The sequence below is a fragment of the Heteronotia binoei genome, chromosome 2 (assembly GCF_032191835.1).
Source record: "Heteronotia binoei isolate CCM8104 ecotype False Entrance Well chromosome 2, APGP_CSIRO_Hbin_v1, whole genome shotgun sequence".
In the NCBI taxonomy this organism is placed as follows: domain Eukaryota; kingdom Metazoa; phylum Chordata; class Lepidosauria; order Squamata; family Gekkonidae; genus Heteronotia; species Heteronotia binoei.
The window spans coordinates 185,474,473-185,496,105 of NC_083224.1; the positions used below are offsets into that span (position 1 = coordinate 185,474,473).

Here is a 21,633-nt window from a genome sequence, read left to right on the forward strand (position 1 = left end):
CATGATGTCACCTGGAAGTGACATCATTGAGCCAGGCACGTTGTGTGGGGGATGCTCTAGCATTTGGGTTAAAAATTCTATGATTCCATACAGTTTTTACGCAAATAATAATAATAAATTTTATTTATACCCCGCCCTCCCCGCCGAGGCAGGCTCAGGGCGGCTTACAGGACATGGCAAAAGCCATATTAAAACAATAAAACAAGATTATACAGTTCAATACAGTTAACAATTAAATATTTAAATAATCTCAAAAAAAGTCTAAAAAATATAATCTAATAGTGCCACTATCTCAGTTATGTTAATGTTAATGATGGCGTGATGTTTATTCCAAGCGCCATCTTAGAAGGCTAGCCGGGAGAGGGCGGTTTTGCAGGCCCTACGGAATTGGCCAAGATCCCGCAAATGCTAGAGCGTCCCCCATGTGACATGCCTGGCATGATGATGTCACTTCTGGGTGACATCATTGTGCCGGGCACATCATGGCACTTGAGGAAGATCCCCTCCCAGCAGCCAGGTATGAGCCGGCAACCCTACTTGGAATAGATTCGCGTCGGCTGTGTAGTGTATCGTCATAACGATACATCGGAACAACGCAATAGCACACAACCAAGCTAGACCCGCCCATGTGCAGAGGCGACTGGGCTGTCCCAGGTGCCCAGCACAGGGCGCGGGAACCCCCGCCAATCATCAGCTGTGGTGGGAAGTTTAACAGGTCAGGATTGGGCTGACCTGTACAGAAGGCTGGACCGGGGATTGTACATAAGCGGGACCCGGCCCGCGTGTTCGCTCTCTTGTAACGTGCCTCCATTAAAGCATGTTGCCCTACCAACGTCTCCTGTCTCAGTACGTTACAGGCTGCTCAGTCAAAACAAGAGCAGCTTCTCCCCTCTTTTGAGAAGCTCACTCCTCTTAGCAGGTTTTCTTGGAAGGGAGCTCCACCACACTAAACTGCCCCCCCCCCAAAAAAAAATCCTGGGTACAGGCCTGACGGCCAGTTCCTGGATCTTACCCTTAGGTCACTGTCTTCACTGCTGCTGCTGCTGCTGCTACTGGAAGATCCAGACTGCTGTCCCCGGCTCTTCTCACAGTCCTCCTGTAGGATCCGGATGATCAACAAGCAAGCGGCCTCTTGAGCCTTCAGGGTGTACGTCTGGAGTTCCAGGCCTTGCTTCTCCTTCCCCGTTAAATGCAGCTGGATATTTAAGTCAGCCAAAGCTTCCTGATATGCAATTGCCAGCAAAAATGGATGAGCGAGACAGACGTTTCAGTCACTCGGCCTCAAAGTCAATTAGTTAATGAATTCATCACACAGGCTGTGTGAACTCGTGCATGACTAAAACCAGTTTTGAAAGAAGATACAGGGAAAGAGATTCCCCTAGGACTTATTTGTGTGCTACAAAATCCCTGCGTCCCTTTGGACCCTGTCAACAGATGTGTTCTGGCAGTTCTGTGCTCAGAACTTAATTTGCAGCTCACATTGGAAATTAAGTTCCAGGCGCAGAATTCACTGAGCGCGTCTGTCAATAGGACCAGGAGGACTTTGTAATGTATGACGACCCCCTAGTGAAACCGGAATGTAGGAGAAGTGGAATGGAACATTACAGAATGAAAAGAACGGAAAGGGGGGGGGGTATCTATTTCTCCGTACTTCAAAAGGAAGCAAGCACCTTTGAGATTTCCTGTCCCTCGGTGATTTGGGGAGCTGTGCCCTACCCGCGTCCCGTTCTTGCTTACCCTGGCCGTCTGCAGTTCTTGCACCAGATGCAACTTCTCCATCTTGGGACTTGCCGCCTCCGGGGTGAGAACGTCACTCCAAGCTCTCTGCACTTCTGCTACTTTGGCTACAATCCCCGCGTTGATTCTGGCTGCTGCAAAGTCAGTCCTGGGCGATGTCCCTGAGGCGGGGAGCTTCAGAGAGGCCTGTTCTGCCCTCAGGCGCCTGATGTACTCTTGCAAAACCTCCTTTCTGTCCTTCTCCAAACCGCTTGGCTCTGGGGGGCTGCAACAAGAACCGGCTCTTTCCAAGTTGTGGCCTTTCAATAACTAGGGTTGCCAATCCCCAGTTGGGGGCAGGGGATCCCCCAGTTTGGAGGTCCTCCCCCTGCTTTGGAGTCATCAGAAAGTGGGAAAGAGGGGAAATGTCTACTGGGCACTCCATTATTCCCTATGGAGACTGATTCCCATAGGGTATATGGTGAATTGATCTGTGAGTATCTGGGGCTCTGGGGAGGCTGTTTTTTGAGGGAGAGGCACCAAATTTTCAGCATAGCATCTGGGGCCTCTCTTCAAAACACCCTCCAATTTCCAAAAGGACTGGACCAGGGGATCCAATTCTATGAGCAACAAAATGAAGGTGCCCCTATCCTTCATTATTTCCAATGGAGAAAAGGCATTTAAAAGGTGTGCAGTCCCTTTAAATGTGAAGGCCAGAAGTCCCTTTGAGTTCAGTTATACATGTCCCAACCTTGCTCCTGCTCCACCCCCAATGTCTCCTGGCTCCACCCCCAAAGTCTCCAGATATTTCTTGAATTGGCCCTGGAAACCCTACTGCTGGATGACCTCGTAGACCTCCCAGCTCAGAACTCAGCCAGCAGAAGGCTCAGACCCTTCTATGGGTCTCCCCCCCCCCCAGTTCCTGTCCCATTCCTGCTGGGTTTGGAAATTTTATCTCCCTAGCTACTCAACCATGGACAGGGCTGGCCCTAGACTGTACTGCACCCCATGTAAGACTTTCTGGCACTTCCCCGCCCCCATATACACTGATAACGTCATTGAGTCACATGGGGGCACCCAATTTGGTACCCCCAGAAGGCTGGCGCTTCAGGCAATCACCTCGTTTGCCTAGTGGTAGGGCCAGCCCTGACCACAGACAGCCCACTCTTGACATCTCCTCCCTTGAGTACCTCTGCTTGAAGTCGGCACATCCAGATCCCTCGTTGTTCACATTGCATCTTTCCCAGGACCTTAGAGCTTCATTCATCACTGCCATCTTCATCTCATGACAGACACTGCCAAGGTCACCTGGGGCTGGAGAAAGGGGGCCATGACAGGTCAGTCACAGCGGCAGTGCAGACTTCAAAGAGATGCTGCCTTCTATGTGCAGAGTCGGTGGAGGAGGAGTCATAGTCAGTGGAGGAGGAGTCTCCTATGCATTGCATAGGAGATGGTCTTTTGCATTCCTTTTAGCACCCCGGGGAACAACGGAGCTTTATACCCCACGATCCTCTGACCAAGAAGTTCCAGCACCATTTATAAATCAGGACTACACAGTTTAGACTATTAATTGATCAAAAAAGTTTTTTGCTTTGGGAAAAAGTGTGGGATAAACTAGTTTTATTAGGAAGAGGGGGGAAACAGGAAAAATGAGACAGCCATGGAATGTTTACAAAGTTGTCTGAACACAAGAGAAAAACACATGTTAACATTGAGTAATGCAAGTGAATTTTTAAGCAGGGCAGGACCTAAATGTCACTAGCAGTACCTGTTTATCACTTTGGTTTCTCTGTTTTTACCACCTACAGACTAGGGGGTAGGTGCCAAGCAAGGATGTGATCAATTTGGCATGTTATGTCCGGTGATGTCAATCCCAGGTCAAAGCTCAAGTGATGTCACTTCCTAGGCTCCACCCCTTCTGATGATGTCATATCCAGCACCAAAATCCCTCCCCTTGCTGTGATGTCACTTTCAGGCCACTCCCCAAAACCCGCCTCTCACATTGCAGTTTTCGAGCATCTGGCATTTATTCTATGTGGCTTTTGCATGAAGCAAGTTTGGCCACCCCTGACCTAGACTGTTCAGCACCCTAGGCAAGGCTAACTACTTGTGCCCCCCCCCCACCGGACTCTTTCACACACACACACAAGCCCATAGGATAGAATGGAGAGATCGGGCTACCGCTGGCATGACTCCAGAGAAGGGTTTAAAGATTAAAACAGCAGCCCAATCTCTCCGTTCTATCCTATGAGGCCATCATCCTGTACTGGAGGAAGATGTTGCCATTAATGAAACAAAGGGATAGGAGAAAACCCGTCTGAAGCTAGAATGCACACAGGAGGCTGATACTGTGTCCCTTCAACCTCGCAGGCTGACCTGTTACAGGGACATCTCCGCCCTCAGATGATTCCTTCCTGGGACGCTGCTGTGCTGCCATCAATGACCAGAGTACCTCGTAGGCCTCCAAGCACCGTTCGCTGACAGACCCCAGAGAGAGGGAGAGGACGGAAGACAGAGAAACATTATTTATTTTATTTTTATTAATTAGATTTCCTTCCCACCCCTCCCCTGCACTGAACGGCTCGGGGCAGACAAAAGACAACAATTAGAACAGTTAAAACACAATTCTACAATTCTAAATTTAGACAACAATTTACCACAACTCAGAAGATGGCGATCAGGCCTAGGCAGTAAGGACTCACAGAACTACAATTGAACGTGTGCCCAAGATTAACGAAATGCTGGGCAGAACCACTACTAACAGCATAACATAAGATAGTGTCAGCAAGGAGGAGCAAGGGAGGCTGATGTTGTTGGACACCTGCCACCTTTACAAAGGCCTGGAGCAGGGGTGGCCAAACTGCAGCTCAGGAGCCGAAAGTGACTCTTTCACACATATTGTGTGGCTCTCGAAGCCCCCACCACACAATCGGCCAGCTTGGAGAAGGCATTTCTCTCTTTAAATCTCTTCTCCAAGTCAAGCCAGCTGGGTGCTTGGAGAATGTATTTTAAGTTGCTCTCTTTCCACCACTCCCTCCCTCCTCCCTCACCATATCTATTTTCCTTCCTTCCTTCTCTCAGACATTTGACATTTATTCTGTGTAGCTCTTACATTAAGCAAGTTTGGCCACCCCTGTTCTATATCATCTTGTATATAGTTTCTGTATATTGCTTTTACTACTGTATCATGATCCGTTATGTACAGACATTGTTTTGCAATTGAAGAAGGTCGATTTGGGCTGAAACATGTCGTGTTGCCATAGTTCCCTTCTGTATGCATTGTATTTTTATGCTGTAATGAGGCCAAAGTTAGGCCCATAAATGTTTTTAGTCATTTGATAATAAATACATGTATCTCTGATAATGTTTCATTTTTAATTATTTTTTATTTTTTTAATTCATTTTTATTTAGTCCTACATTAGGTTTAAATTATACATATAGTTTTTTAATTATTGGCCCTACATATACAGTATGTCACCTGTACACCCCCTCACATTTTGTAAATATTTAAGTATATCTTTTCATGTGACAACACTGAAGAAATGACACTTGGCTACAATGTAAAGTAGTGAGTCTACAGCTTGTATAACAGTGTAATTGTGCTGACCCCTCAAAATTTCCCAACGCACAGCCATTAATGCCTAAACTGCTGGCAACAAAAGTGAGTACACCCCTAAGTGATAATGTCCAAATGGGGCCCAAGTAGCCATTTTCCCTCCCTGGTGTCATGTGACTCGCTAGTGGTACAACGTATCAGGTGTGAAGGGGGAGCAGGTTATCGCTTTCACTCCCTCATACTGGTCACTGGAAGTTCCACATGGCACCTCATGGCAATGAACTCTCTGAGGAGCTGAAAAAACGAATTGTTGCTCTACATAAAGATGGCCTAGGCTATAAGAAGATTGCCAAGACCCTGAAAATGAGCTGCAGAACGGTGGCCAAGACCATACAGCGGTTTAACAGGACAGGTTCCACTCAGAACAGGCCTCACCATGGTCGACCAAAGAGTACCCGTACTCAGCGTCATATCCAGAGATTGGCTTTGAGAAATAGACGTATGAGTGCTGCCAGCATTGCTACAGAGGTTGAAGGGGTAGGGGGCCAGCCTTTCAGTGCTCAGTCCATACGCCACACACTGCATCAAATTGGTCTGCAGGGCTGTTGTCCCAGAAGGAAGCTTCTTCTCAAGATGATGCACAAGAAAGCCCGCAGACGGTTTGCTGCAGACAAGCAGACTAAGGACATGGATTTCTGGAACCATGTCCTGTGGTCCGATGAGACCAAGATAAACTTATTTGGTTCAGATGGTGTCAAGCGTGTGTGGCGGCAACCAGGTGAGGAGTACAAAGACAAGTGTGTCTTGCCTACAGTCAAGCACGGTGGTGGGAATGTCATGGTCTAGGGCTGCATGAGTGCTGCCGGCACTGGGGAGCTACAGTTCATTGAGGGAACCGTGAATGCCAACATGTACTGTGGCATACTGAAGCAGAGCATGATCTCCTTCCTTCGGAGACTGAGCTGCAGGGCAGTATTCCAACGACCCCAAACACACTTCCAAAATGACCACTGCCTTGTTAAAGAAGCTGAGGGTAAAGGTGATGGACTGGCCAAGCATGTCTCCAGACCTAAACCCTATTGAGCATCTGTGGGGCACCCTGAAATGGAAGGTCTCTAACATCCACCAGCTACGTGACGTCGTCATGGAGGAGTGGAAGAAGATTCCAGTGGCAACCTGTGAAGCTCTGGTGAACTCTGTGCCCAAGAGGGTTAAGGCAGTGCTGGGAAATAATGGTGGCCACACAAAATCTTGACATTTTGGGCCCCATTTGGACATTATCACTTAGGGATGCACTCACGTTTGTTGCCAGCAGTTTAGACATTCATAGCTGTGTGTTGCGTAATTTTGAGGGGTCAGCACATTTACACTGTTATACAAGCTGTAGACTCACTACTTTACATTGTAGCCAAGTGTCATTTCTTCAGTGTTGTCACATGAAAAGATATACTTAAATATTTACAAAATGTGAGGGAGTGTACTCACTTCTGCAACATACTGTAGTTTTTAATTATCGGTCCTGCCTTGGGTTGCAGCTCACACCAACTCGGACCAGCTAACACTGAACCCAGGAGCAGGTTAACACCAGCTTGACCCTCACCTGTACTGCACAGCCAAGCGGAGGGCGGTGGTATCAGATTCTCGGCGACCCAGGAGCATGCTGAGGCCTTCCGAGTCGCTCTTGCATTCCTGCAGCGTGGCCGAAAGAAGCTGGTTGAGGCATTTCAGCTTCTCAACAAACCTGAAGGTGGGAGGGCAGACATGTAACGTGTAGTGGCTGTGCAACAAGGCAAACGAGGCAATTGTCAAGGGCAGGGGTCCTCAAACTTTTAAAATAGGGAGCCAGTTCACTGTCCCTCAGACTGTTGGAGGGCTGGACTGTTGTGGTGGCTGCCATTACTGTACAAGGCCGCAGGCCGTCAGTTCTCCGTCTTCTGCATCTCTCTCCCTTCCCCATACCACACACCCCAGCCTGGGAACTCACCTCACCTCGGTATCGCCTCACACTCTGTCTCTGCCACCTCAGCCCAGTGCCGGAAGTGTGCATTGCTAACGCGAGTTTAGGTCAAACGTCACTTCCGGTCTGATTTTGCCATAACCCGGCGGGCCGCATAAACGTCCTCAGCGGGCCGCATCTGGCCCACGGGCTGTAGTTTGAGGACCCCTGGTCTAGGGCAACGGTCTTCTGGGGGTGCCAAATTGGGCACCCCCATGTGACTTGGTGATGTTATCAGTGCAGGGGAGGGCAGAAGTTAGCCTTGCCTAGGGTGCTGGACAGTCTAGGGCAGACCCTGTGTATTGGAAAAGATTCCATTAAAACTGGAGGTGCCCCCGAAAGAAGAAGAAATTAGATTTATAACCCGCTCTTTACTTGGAGTCCCAGAGTTGCTTACAATCTCCTTTTCTTCCTCTCCCCACATCCTGTGATGCAGGTGGGGCTGAGAGAGCTATGAGACAACTAGTCTGAGAGAACAGCTCAGCGAGAACTGTGACTGACCCACAGTTACCCAGCTGGCTGCATGAGGAGGAAGAGGAGTGGGAAATTAAACCCGGTTCTCCAGGTTAGAATCCGCCGCTCTTAACCACTACACCAAGCTGGTTCTGTTTGTCTACTGTTTCTGCAGGCAAAGAAGTGTTCACCCATTAAACTGATGGCTTCCTTAAAGCAATGTCCATTTTGGCTAAAAGATTATCAGTAGCTGTGGGTTTTTTGCTAGTGAACATGCAAAGGGAAGTTGTCATATACTAAACCAGCGTTTAATCCCCTCAAGAACAGAGTATTGTCCAGTGTGACAGTCCTTCTGACTGGAGACAATGTGGATTGAACCTGGGACCTTCTGAGTGCAAAGCATTCAGGGTATCAGTCACTGAGCTACACTACTAAGTGTGAATCCTACCCCACCCCCAACAGGAACATAAGAGAAGCCATGTTGGATCAGTCCAGTGGCCCATCTAGTCCAACACTCTTGTCACACAGTGGCAAAAAAAAAATCAGGTCCTATCTAGTGTCCACCAGTGGGCCAGGACACTAGAAGCCTTCCTACTATTGCCCTCCCAAGCACCAAGTATACAGAGCCTCACTGCTGCAGACAGAGAGTTCCATCAATACTCTGTGCTAATAGCCACTGAAGGACCTCCGCTCCAGATGTTTATCCAGTCCCCTCTTGAAGCTGTCTATGCTTGTAGCTGCCACCACCTCCTGTGGCAGTGAATTCAATGTGTTCGGTTTTCAAACAATTTTATTAGTAACATATGGCAATATATTCAATTTCTTATAACTACTTTTTTTCCCTCTATCCCATATATTACTTTCTAACTACCTCTCCCCCCATTACTTGACCCCCGCCGGTGTACTAAATTCAAAACATTATTATAAAAGGTACCCCTAATTAATAAGAACCAAAGTTCATATCCTCTTCCCATTTATACTTAATCATTATCAAAAATTGTCCAATGTCCTTTTATCTTCCATTCTTTTTCTACATATCTTCTGAACTTCTTCCACTCCATCTTAAATACTTCTAAATCATAGTCTCTTAAAGTTCTTGTTAACTTATCCATTTCACTCCATGTCATAACTTGAACAATCCAATCCCATTTCTCTGGTATTTTTTCTTGCTTCCACAACTGCGCATATAATGTCCTAGCAGCTGAGAGCAAGTACCAGATTAAAGTTCTATCTTCTTTTGGAAATTTTTCCATTTGTAATCCCAACAGAAAAGTCTCTGCAACTTTATTAAATTCATATCCCAAGATCTTAGAAATCTCTTGCTGAATCATCTGCCAAAACATTTTAGCTCTTTCACAAGTCCACCACATATGGTAGAAAGAACTTTCATGCTTTTTACATTTCCAACATCTGTCTGGCATCTTATTATTCATCTTTGCCAATTTTTTAGGAGTCATATACCATCTATACATCATCTTAAAACAAGGAAATACAAATGGATACATGGGAGTATCTTTGGAAGAACTCGATGAAAATATCAACATGTCAGAGTATTAAAAAGAACTGTTTCAAGATGATGTACAGGTGGTATATGACTCCGAAAAAACTGGCAAAGATGAGTAAAAAGATGTCGGATAGATGTTGGAAATGTAAAAATCATGAAGGTTCTTTTTTTCATATGTGGTGGACTTGTGAAAAAGCGAAAAAGTATTGGCAGATGATACAAGAAATATCTAAAATTTTGGGATATGACTTTAAGAAAGTTGCAGAGACTTTTCTGTTGGGATTACAAATGGAAAAATTTCCAAAAGAGGATAGAACTCTAATTTGGTCTCAGCTGCTAGGACATTGTATGCGCAGTTGTGGAAGCAAGATTCTTACTCTGCTGCCACCCACTATCAATGTCTTTTCAAAGTTTTTATTCATGATCCTTCCCACCATTTCCTTTGTCATATATCTTATGACAACATCTCTTGTCAGTTATTTTGGTAAGTTATTTTTCTTGGTAAGTTATTTTTCTTGGCATAAAGTGAGTTCACTCTATACATACAGTCATACATGTTTTTAGTCTCTTCAGGATCTTCTTCTAAAAATTCTGCAATTATTTTTATTATATATTCTTTTAAATCACCATCTTCCTTTTCAGGTACTCCTCTCAGACGTATCTGAGTCTCCATCAATTTGCAGTCACGGATTGTCACTTTTTCTTGCATTTTCAACAAGGTGGAATCATATACTTTTATTCTCCCTTCTACCTACTGCACTTTCTTAGATGTTTCCTCTGTTTCCTTTCTGAGATCTTCCATATCTTTTTTAATCTCTTCAATAATTTCTTTTTTTGATTCAGTAATCATCTCTCTCATGCCTTTCATCATTTTGGCCTCCATTGCCTCTAATTGGTCCTGCATTTTTTCCAATGAAGTAGCCCTTGTACGGGGTTGCTTGTGTTCTGACATTTAAAAACAGCGAAAATTTGGACCTCACCAATTTCAAATTCAACTGTCAGATTCAAAAGAGTGGGACTTGCCTTTTATGACAAGCCTAATATGCACTTTTTGTAAACAAATCATGTTACAGTTTTGTTTCTTAATCCAATGAAACGTTGCCCTTCCTTTTTGTGGTGAATTTAGTCCATTTACATTCCAAGACAATAATTTGTAATCCATCATGGTGCAAATTCTTTATTTTCTTCATAAAATCTACGCATTTCCTGTGCATTTGTAATTGTGATTCTTTTTCCCCTGAAGTTCAAAGCTCAAACCTTCAGGTATTATCCATCTAAACCTCATTCCATTGTCTCTTAGTTTTTCTGTCAATTTTTATATGTTCTTCTGTCATTTATCACTTGCCTTGGCAACTCCTTCATGATTCTTACTCTGCTGCCACCCACTATCAATGTCTTTTCAAAGTGTTCCAACCCTTTAATCATTCTAGTTGCCCTTTTCTGCACTTTTCCAGTGCTATAGGATCTTTTTTAGGTGTGGTGACCAGAATTGTACACAGTACTCCAAATGAGGCTGCACCATCGATTTATGCAGGGGCATTATGATACTGGCTGATTTGTTTTCAGTACTTCTCCTAATAATCCCCAGCATAGCGTGGGCCTTTTAAAAATTTCAGTCACACACTGTTTCTTTTCCCCTATTTTTGAAATGAAACGAGTTTGTATCGAAGCAAGGAGAGAGCACGAATTGTGAGTGGTGACTACGAAGGTACTGGCATACCCTTACCCATTGAGCTGCTGGATTTGGGCTTCCATGTCTATTGTGTGGGTCTCCATGGGCTGTGGGTCCTGCTGGAGGAAGAGGTGGCAAATAGGGTGGGTGCTAGAAGCACCCTGAAAGCAGCGGATCAAGTTCTGGGCTGCAGCCACTGGGTCCTGCAGAGAAATTAGACATAACTCTGTTACATGTATTGCCCTTCCTTATTTTTAGGGATTAATCCACTTGCGAGATTTAGGAATAACTTTCTATTTGGTTCAGAATGATTTTGCGTCAGACATCTAAGGCTAAAACTAGAAGCTGCATCTTACACAGGTTGGAACAAGGGTTCCGTCAGGGCTGGCCCTGCCACTAGGCAAACTAGGTGATCACCTAGGGTGCTGGCCTTCTGGGGGGATGTCTGAATTGGGCACCCCCCATGTGACTTGGTGACATTATCATTGCGGGGAAGGGGGTGCCAGAAGTGAGCCTTGCCTAGGATCTGAGACAGTCTGGGGCCAGCCCTGGGTACCGTTCCTGTCTTGCTGTCACACAGGAGAATAGGGTATTTTACCTTGCTTTTTCAGAAGAATAGGGTATTTTACCTGGCCTTTTCAAGGACAAGAGCAGGCAGAAAGATGCAAACACTAGCAAAAATAGTGGGGGAGGGAAGCTGGAAGCCCCTCCTCTCCCCTTGCAGCATTCCAGAGCCAAATGGAACGAGGGAACCCTGTCCTTTGGTGCGATAGCAAGTGGGGTGTTATATGTTGCATCTCACTGGGTTCCTGTTGCCTGAACTTGAGACAGGCACTCCTTGCAAACCAGGATCCTGAAGCCTGGACGAACTGGCCAATCAGGACACTAGGCATGTAACAACTTGTAACAAAGAGATGCAAATGAAGGATTCTGGAATGAGCCAATAGGAGTAACTGTTAATTGCTAGGGGGTGTGGCTAGCCAAGGCCAGATTGTATATAGTTGCAGTGTTTCTTCTTGCAATAAAGTGTTCTTGGTTGATTCAGAGCTGGCTGAACTCACTTTATTTCATGGGGATAGGCCCCTATGGCCTGACCCATGGCAGATGTAATGTCTAGTTTGAGCCTTATGCTGAAAACAAGCTACTGGAGCATGCCAAACTGGGGAAGAGTGAAGAGAGAAAGGAATTATGCAGTATAGGCAAGGAGCACTAGATAGGGCTGTACCATCCTGCTATACCATCTTGCTGGACCATCCTGTTGTACTTTTACTTAATACTGTAACTGGTTTTTATTGTGATATTACTGAGATTTTATTGTGATTTCATTTTTACTGTGATGTACTCCGCTCTGAGCCCCCAATGGAGGAATGGGCAAAATATTAATAATAATAATAATAGACCAGCTCAGTTGCAACCTCTTCCTGCTTCCTTCTTCGGGGATCTTTCATGACACACATACCCGCCCTGACCTGGATAGCCCAGGCTAGCCGAATCTCATCAGATCATGGAAACTAAGAAGATATTGAGAAGAAGAAGATATTGGATTTATATCCCGCCCTCCACTCTGAAGAGTCTCAGAGTGGCTCACAATCTCCTTTACCTTCCTCCCCCACAACAGACCCCCTGTGAGGTGGGTGGGGCTGGAGAGGGCTCTCCCAGCAGCTGCCCTTTCAAGGACAACCTCTGCCAGGGCTATGGCTGACCCAAGGCCATTCCAGCAGCTGCAAGTGGAGGAGTGGGAATCAAACCCGGTTCTCCCAGATAAGAGTCCGCACACTTAACTACTACACTACACCAAACTTGCAGAGTCAGCCCTGGGTAGTTTTTGGATGGTCAACCTCTAAGGAATGTAGTGGTGGGACACAGAGGCAGGTAGTGGGAAACGGCCTCCAGAACATCTCTTGCCTGAAAAACAAATCTAGTTCACCACCTAGTGGCACGTAACGCTAAAAGAGCTAGAAAGTTTGGCTGCAAGACAATCTCAGGATCTCCTGGCTATACTACACACACTGTCCTACAATCAGGGGGGGGGGAGTCTAGCAAGAGCTGCTTTGCATATTTGGCCACACACCCCTGATGTAGCCAGTCCTCCAAGAGCTTACAAAAAAAAGAGCGCTCACCTGAAACCCCCATGGCCTTCCTTCTTGCACAGGGCAGGCAAATCCATCCGTCAGGTTCTTGATCTTACAGAGATCATCCTGCAACTCTTTGACCTGCAACGACGCACGAGCACACATCATGACAGTGCTGCTCCTAATCCCTGCCCTATCAAGTGGATTCAGGAGAGGCCAAAGAAGGCCCTGCGTCACTCAGTGCAAAATTAGCAGAACCCACTCCCACAAGAGGCAGCCAGCCACTGGCTTAGCTGGCTTTGAGAACAGGCTAGACACATTTATGGAAGAGAAAGAGCATACCAATGGCTGTTGGCCACGATAGCCGAGTGAAACCTCCATCTTCACTCAGTACGCAAAGTTCATGAATTCATTGATGGAAATGTGTACCTCTAATTGAATGAGATGGCAGCAGGGGTCCTTTTGTCATAAAAGAGGTGCTGGAGCTCATTGGCACAACTCATTTGCATGCACCACACACCCCTGACATCACCGGAAGGTGGACTAAATTATATCAGCTCAGCATCTACCTTAAAATGCTTCTTGCATTATCGTTGTCATCATAAAACTTTACTCCCATCATACTTTTTAAATTACTTTTTCCAATGTGGCCACAATGGCATGACGAAGATTTCCATCTGTCTGCTTCATATGTTTTGGTTCTGTTCCCGTTTTTGAAGAGAAAAATATTAGAAAGTTTGTCAAATCTTGGAGTTCAGCGAAATTTTTGCAGAGGGTTTGAACAATGGAACCCAGAGGCAAGTATTTGGGACACAGCTTTTTTTGTAGCAGGAACTCCTTTGCATATACTAACATATCCCTGTACTAACAGCCCTGTAAGCTCTTGGAGGATTGGCTACATCAGGAGTGTGTGGCCTAATATGCAAAGGAGTTCCTGCTACAAAAAAAGTCCTGATTTGGGGGAGGGGGAAGAAAGAAAGAGCACAATAAAATCTAGAGGTTCCAAAGCTCTGCTCCTGTGAGCTCCTGCCCAAAATGAGGTCTGAAGCAAGTGTGCACATAAGCCAGTATGGTCTAGTATGGCACAAAAGTTGCCAAATCAATATCTCTCGACTTCTGTTCCTAGCCCCCTGGAGCTTACAGTAGGCCCTGTACTAAGAGCCCTGTAAGCTCCAGGAGAATTGGCTACATCAGGGGGTGTGGCCTAATATGCAAAGGAGTTCCTGCTACAGAAAAAGCCCTGCCAAGAAGTATGATTGTCGAGGTTTCTCTGCAGTCACCTTTCTCTGAAGCTTATCCCGCTCGTCTTGGTATGCACAGAGGGTGGTCTTTGACCGGCGGAGGCTCTCGTCCTTCCCTTCCAGGGCTACCCTTAGGGCCGCATTCCTCTGCTCATAGAGGGCCATTTCTCTCTTGTACTTGCTCATCTCTTCTGGCAGAAGTCTAGCCGCCGAGCTCTCCTCTTCACTGCGCAGCTGGGGCTGCGGCCCTTTGTCATCTCCTTGGAACTTCTGTTGGCTTTGTTCCAGGCTCTGGCAAACATACGGAGACACTGGATGGGCCCAGCAAAGCCTACGGAAGAACATCAGAAGAGCGCCACAGATCTGCCAAGCCCAGCATCCTGCTGGAGACAACCGGAGATGCCCGGGAAGTCCGCAATCAGGAGAGGAAGGGAAGGGACAGACAGACAGACAGACAGACAGTGGCAACGAATTGACTCATAAACAGACTCCCCAGTCATAATCAGGGTAAAAATCAGAGCAGGGTCACCAATCCCCAGTTGGAGGCAGGGGTTCCCCAGTTTGGAGACCCTCCCCCCACTTCAGGGTCATCCGAAAGTGGGAAGAGGGGGAGGGAAATCTCTGCTGGGCACTCCATTATTCCCAATCGAGACCGATTCCCATACAATACAATGGGAATTGATCCACGGGTATCTGGGGCTCTGTGGGGGTTGTTTTTTTTTTTTAGGTATAGGTGCCAAATTTTCAGCATAGCATCCAGTGCCTCTCCTCAAAACACCCCCAAGTTTCAAAAAGTTTGGACCAGAGGGGTCCAATTCTATGAGTCTCAAAAGAAGACTTTATTCCAAATGGAGGGAAGGCATTTAAAAGGCATGCAGAGAGGAAGTAAGACCTGGCAACTCTAGAGATGACATTTTGGAGCATGTTAATTCATAGGGTCGCCATTAATACTCCCTCTAAGCTGTGGACTCTTGTGAGCCAAAATTCTGCTTCATGATCTACTGGCATTAAAGCTGTCAGTCAGTTAGGGGTGGCCAATGGTAGCTCTCCAGATGTTTCTGCCTACAACTCCCATCATCCCCAGCCATTGGCCATGCGGGCTGGGGCTGATGGGAGTTGTAGGCAAAAAACATCTGGAGAGCTACCGTTGGCCAGCTTCCTCTGGGGCCATCCTTCCTGAGCTAAGACACAAATGTCTAAAGAACTGTGAGCTAGCTAACTCAGCTTAGAGGGAAGACTGGACCATAAGTCAGAAGCGACTTGACACCCATCCAAGAAGAGAATGGAGTGAAAGGACTATTGGAGGGCCTACCTTTAAAGCCCTGTATGGCCCTGCCTACCTTAGGGACCGTCTCTCCCCACACGTTTCTAGGGTTGCCAAGTCCAATTCAAGAACTATCTGGGGACTTTGGGGGTGGAGCCAGGAGACATTGGGGGCGGAGACAGGAGCACGGGTGTGACAAGCAGAATTGAACTCCAAGGGAGTTCTGGCCATCACATTTAAAGGGACAGCACACCTTTTAAAATGCCTTCCTTCCATAGAAAATAATGGATAGGGGCACCTTCTTTGGGGGCTCTTAGAATTGGACCCCCTGGTCCAATACTTTTGAAACTTGGGGGGCATTTTGGGAAGAGGCACTGGATGCTATACTGAAAATTTGGCACCTCTACCTCAAAAAACAGCTCCCCCCAGAGCCACCGATACCCGCGGATCAATTCCCCATCATTCCTTATGGGAATTGTTCATGGAGGTGCATAATGGCTGTGGGGGTGGGGCTTCCCTCGCCGGCCAGCTGGCTGGGGGAGGGGGGAAGCCTGTAAAACCGGGGATCCCCCGCTGGGACCTGGGGATTGGGAAGCCTACACGTTCCCCAGAGGGTACTTAGATTTGGATCTCAAAATCTACTAACAATCCCTGGGCCAAAGGAGGCCAAATTAAAGACCACTAGAGAGAGGGCCTTCTCAATTGCAGCCCTCCACTGATGGAATCAACTACCAGAGGAAGTGAGGGCCTTGAGGGACCTTGTCCAGTTCCGCAAGGCCTGTAAGACCCGCTCTCTTCTGGCTGGCTTTCAACTGACGCTGAGCCTGTATCGTAGGGAAATTGAAGAAATACTGTTGCCGTTGAAATTGAAATTATATGACATCAAAGAGACCAGCACCAAATTATTTTGACTTTTAATTATTGAATGTATAATTTTATAATATGTATTGTTTTAATTGTTTGTTTGTGGTTTTATAGCGTGAGCCGCCCTGAGCCTGCTTCGGCGGGGAGGGTGGGATATAAATAAAATAAATAAATACCTCAGGCACCCGGGTGGATCCCTCCAGCTCGGCTTCTGTGCTTGAGATACGGCTCCGGTGGGATAAAATGGTGTTTTCGAGAGATGTCATGGCTTTGTGGACATCAAGGAAGAGGTCGGCGTGGCCTGAAAGATGGGAAGGGGGGAATTTTTAAAAATCTTCACGATGACTAATGAGGGAGGAGCTGATGGGTCTGTAGTTACCCGGATCGTCTTTTTTCCCCCTTCTTGAAGATGGGGACAACATTTGCCCGCCTCCAATCTTCCGGCACCTCTCCTGTTCTCCAAGAAGTCTCAAAAATAATAATCAGAGGCTCAGAAATTACATCTGCAAGCTCTTTTAGAACCCTTGGATGCAATTCATCTGGCCCTGAGGACTTCGTTTCATTTAAAGAAACTAGGTGTTTATGTACTACCCCTAACCTTTCTGATAGCCCCCCTCCTCCTCCCCACCTATCTTGTCCACTGAATTGAACATATGAAGCTGCCTTATACTGAACCAGACCTTTGGTCCGTCAAAGTCAGTATTGTCATCTCAGACTGGCAGCGGCTCTCCAGGGTCTCAAGCTGAGGTTTTTCACACCTATTTGCCTGGACCCTTTTTTGGAGATGCCGGGGATTGAACCTGGGACCTTCTGCTTCCCAAGCAGATGCTCTACCACTGAGCCACCATCCCTCCCCTTGTAGGTGCAGCTGCATAACAATCCCTGGATTAGGAGAGAGGGCAGCCAGCCAGCCACCAGGGGCTTTGCCACACCCCCAGCAGCCCTCATTAACCCCTGGAGAAGCCCAAGCCACCCTTTCTCCACTTCCTATGTGATTTTGGGCAGCAGGTGGCTTGCTGGCCTTTTGATTGGGGGGGCAGCCAAGGAGAGCCCCAGGTGAACAAGGCCTGTTTGGTCTGACTGGATCTCTAGCTAGCCCAAGCTGGCCTTGCTCACCTGGGGCTCTCCTTTTTTGAGTCAGGTTGCTTTTGGCTGGTGGTGGGGGTGGTGGTGGTGGTGGTGGTGGCATACACTAATGAATTATGCTAATGAGCTCCATCATCTATTTTTCTACAAAACTACCCCTGGGGACTTCATCAGTTTCAGCTCTGTTTGCAATTATTGTCTACCACCTGAAATGGAGTAATTTTATTGTTTTAACTGTTTTATTGTTTTAATTGCTTATTTACTTCTATTATATTGTTTATTGCTAGTGTTTGTCTGTTGCGGTCCATCCTGAGCCCGCTTGCAGGACAAAGCAGACTAGAAATTAACAAAAATAAATTAAAAAATAAAAATAAATAAAAATTGCAACAAATGGCATGACGGGAGACTAAATCCGAACTGGGCCCATACGTGCCTAGGAATTAAGTTCTGAGCACAGAACACCAAACGGATATCGTACTGCCAAGAGCCCCTGGTGGCCAGTTGGAAGGGGCCATACAGGTCATCCAGTCCAGGGGTGTCAAACGTGCGGCCCTAGAGCTGGATCAGGCCCCCAGAGGGCTCCTATCAGGCCTGCAAGCAACTCACTGTCATCTGCTTCCTTCTCTCTCTCTTGCTTCCTTCTGCATCACCGCTTGCTCTGCCAGGCTTGCTCAGTCACACAGCAGCTACAGAGCAAAGCCTCTATTTTCTCCATTGGCTGACCAGCACATGAAGCACCTTATATATAAAAGCTCGCAATGTCCAGCCATTTCATGTTTTCCCCTGGGTCTTAGGCTCAAAACATTGACCATGAGATTTCTGTAATGTCAATAAATCAAAAGTATTAGGGTTTGTAGAATCTTTCGGGCTCAAGTGTCGTGTTCTACTGGAGAAAGTACATTTGCAACTTGCAGACACACACAAATTGTGTTTGTCTGTGTCCTGCGTTTTATGACACACATGGCCTGTCCCAACAAGGTCTCATTTATGTCAGTTCTGGCCCTCATAACAAATGAGTTTGACACCCCTGATCTAGTCCAACTCCCTGTTCAATGCAGGATCAGCCTCTAGCGCAGGGGTGGCCAAACTTGCTTAACAGAAGAGCCACAAAGAATAAATGTAAGATGTCTGAGAGCCGCAAGACATGAACATCAGAGACTGAGAGCTGGAAAAAGGAAGGAAGGAAAATAGATGAGAGGGAGGGAGAAAGAAAACAACTTTAACTTTAAATGCATTCTCCAAGCTGCTGGCCAGCTTGACTTGTAGAAGTGATTTAAAGAGACAAATGCCTTCTCCAAGCCAGCCAGCAGGGTCGTGGGGGCTTCAAGAGCCACACAATATGTGCGAAAGAGCCACATGTGGCTTCCGAGCCACAGTTTGGCCACCACTGCTCTAGAGCATCCCTGACAAGTGTTTGTCAAGTTGCTGCAGACCACCAATGAGGGGGAGCTCACCACAGCCCTAGGTAGCCGATTCCGCTGTTGAACAGGGGGCGGGGGGTGGGTGGGCTCCCTCTGGGTATCCTACCCCCCCAGGGAAAGTGTATGCGCAATACATAGCCTCTCCTCTCCCGGTGTAGTGAACGCCGCGTGGTCACTGTCTGGCTATGCCTGGCAGATGGTCACTGCAATGGCCTCTCCTGCATTACTGCATCCCTAGCAACACCTTCTCGCTGGTCCCCCCCGTTTTTCACAGAGTTTGCTACGTCATGGTGCGACCGAATTGTCCGGCGGTATAATCGGATGGACAGGCTGGGCCCACCAACCTCGCCAGCCTAAGAGAAGGAAAACTCTAACATCAAACCCGGGCAGATAGAGCTCGTTAATGTAACACCTACCACCTGGAGGACTCGCTGCCGGCGTCCCGGCTTACTGGGCCATGGCAGATGACCCCAAGGTGAAAGGGTGGAGCCAGTACCGCGCACACTGCGCTTCACCTAAAAAATTCCTCTGCGCAGGCCTGAAGGGCATATCCACATACACAACCCACAACGCATCAAGTCCTGCAGCGATGGGCAAGGGGCGAAACGGCAGGTGGAAGGTGCCACTGGAAGCCGCAGTCCCGATCCTGCATGTAGGCGGTTCAGGGTATTGGTCGCCTGATGCTAACTCGGAGACGAAAGCATTTTTCGGCAGCACCCTGAACGACCAAGCAGCCTTATCTAGGGACAGCACTGCTTGCTCCACATGGAGAGGGGCCTAGAAAAGGTGGCCTAAACAAAGCTCATCTCTTCCACCCCAGTTGGCTAGCCGCGGTCAACGGGCATCCTTACTTGCGGTCGAAAAATAACAACAAAGAAAAGGCATGCACCTGCCTCACAAAGTGTGCAAAGACTAAAGCTTGCGTGTTGGAACATCAGAACCATGCTTGACACAGTAGACAGCGGTCGCCCTGAACGACGCTCTGCTCTAGTTGCCCACGAACTTCTCAGGTTGAATATCGACATAGCAGCTCTCAGTGAGGTCCGTTTCCCTGAGGAAGGTAGTCTTCAAGAACACGGTGCTGGTTATACCCTCTACTGGTCAGGTAAGTCAAAGGCTGAGAGCCGCCTTTCTGGCGTTGGCTTCATGGTCAGGAACTCCATTGCCTCCAAACTCGAAAACCTGCCAACAGGTCACTCAGATAGCATCATGTCCATGCGCCTCCCACTTCAAAACAAGCAGCATGCAACACTCTTCAGTGTGTATGCCCCAACCCTTCAAGCAGATCCTGCAGAAAAGAACAAGTTCTATGCTGATCTACACAACCTCGTACGGAAGACCCCTACAGAGGACAAGGTGATCGTCCTTGGCGACTTCAATGCCAGAGTAGGTAAAGACTCGGAAGCCTGGAAAGGAGTACTTGGCAAACACGGCATTGGCAACTGCAATGACAACGGGCGCCTCCTGCTAGAATTTTGCATGGAGCACCAGCTCACCATCACCAACACTATCTTCCAGCAGAAGAACAGTCTGAAGACAACCTGGATGCACCCACGGTCCAAGCACTGACACCTTATCGACTACATTCTGGTGCGCCAGAGAGACCTTCGAGATGTCTTACACACCCGAGTAATGCCCAGTGCAGAATGTCATACGGATCATCGTCTTGTACGCTGTAATCTCCGTCTTCACTTTAAACCCACACCCAGGAGAGGAGGTATCCCTCGGAGGAAGTTTCAGGTTGGCAGTCTCCAGTCAGCCGATGTTAAAGCTGCCTTCCAGGCAAAGCTCCAGTCAAGAATTGAGGACCCCAGTTGCCCCACAGACCCTTCTCCAGAAGCACTCTGGGAACACCTAAAAACTACCATCCTGCAGATCTCTGAAGAAGTCCTCGGGTTCTCCACAAGGAAGAACAAGGACTGGTTTGATGAGAACAATCAAGAGATCCAAGATTTACTGGCGAAAAAGAGATCTGCCTACCAAGCACATCTTGCTCAGCCCTCCTGTCCTGGAAAAAAAGCAACCTTTCGCGCTGCATGTAGCAACCTCCAGCGCAAGCTTTGAGACATTCAGAACGAGTGGTGGACCAAGCTTGCAGAGAGAACCCAGTTGTGTGCAGACACTGGTGATTTAAGAGGGTTCTACAAAGCCCTGAAGGCAGTATATGGTCCATCATATCAGGCTCAGAGTCCCTTGCGAAGTGCAGACGGCCAAGTGCTCCTCACAGACAAGGCATCCATACTGAACCGGTGGTCGGAGTATTTTCAGGTTCTCTTCAGTGCCAACCGCGTAGTTCAAGATTCAGCAATCCACCTCACCCCACTTCAACCAGTGAAAACAGAGTTGGATGAGATCCCCACCCTAGAGGAGACTGTTAAAGCCATCAAGCAACTGAAAAGTGGCAAGGCAGCAGGAGTTGATGGAATTCCACCAGAGATCTGGAAGCATGGGGGCACAGTACTACATAGCTCACTTCACAAAGTACTTGTCACCTGCTGGGAACAAGGCAAATTACCACAGGACTTTCGCGATGCAATCATCATCACCCTATACAAGAACAAAGGGGAAAAGTCAGACTGCTCCAACTACCGGGGGATAATCCTGCTCTCCATCGCAGGCAAAATCCTTGCCAGAATACTCCTGAACAGACTGGTGCCCACCATTGCAGAAGAACTCCTCCCAGAGAGCCAGTGCGGCTTCAGAGCTAACAGGAGCACCAGCGACATGGTATTTGTTCTCAGGCAGCTCCTTGTCGATCTTGGCATCTGAGGAGATGATGCACCCCAG

The 21,633-nt window shown here is 47.4% G+C and overlaps 1 protein-coding gene across 1 annotated transcript in view; it reads right to left on the reverse strand.

Annotated features, from left to right (window-relative positions):
- Positions 1–463: 463 nt before the first annotated feature.
- Positions 464–21,633, reverse strand: part of LOC132567405 (harmonin-binding protein USHBP1-like) — a 47,569-nt gene continuing 26,399 nt past the window's right edge. Inside the window, exons 4-13 of the mRNA XM_060233079.1 lie at positions 16,516–16,640; positions 14,251–14,574; positions 13,019–13,111; positions 10,953–11,101; positions 6,874–7,050; positions 4,093–4,193; positions 2,907–3,030; positions 1,738–2,002; positions 1,013–1,222; positions 464–694 (exon numbers count right to left, since the gene is read on the reverse strand). Of these exons, the coding sequence (XP_060089062.1) occupies positions 464–694; positions 1,013–1,222; positions 1,738–2,002; positions 2,907–3,030; positions 4,093–4,193; positions 6,874–7,050; positions 10,953–11,101; positions 13,019–13,111; positions 14,251–14,574; positions 16,516–16,640 (1,799 nt within the window). The remainder of the gene's footprint in view (positions 695–1,012; positions 1,223–1,737; positions 2,003–2,906; positions 3,031–4,092; positions 4,194–6,873; positions 7,051–10,952; positions 11,102–13,018; positions 13,112–14,250; positions 14,575–16,515; positions 16,641–21,633) is intronic.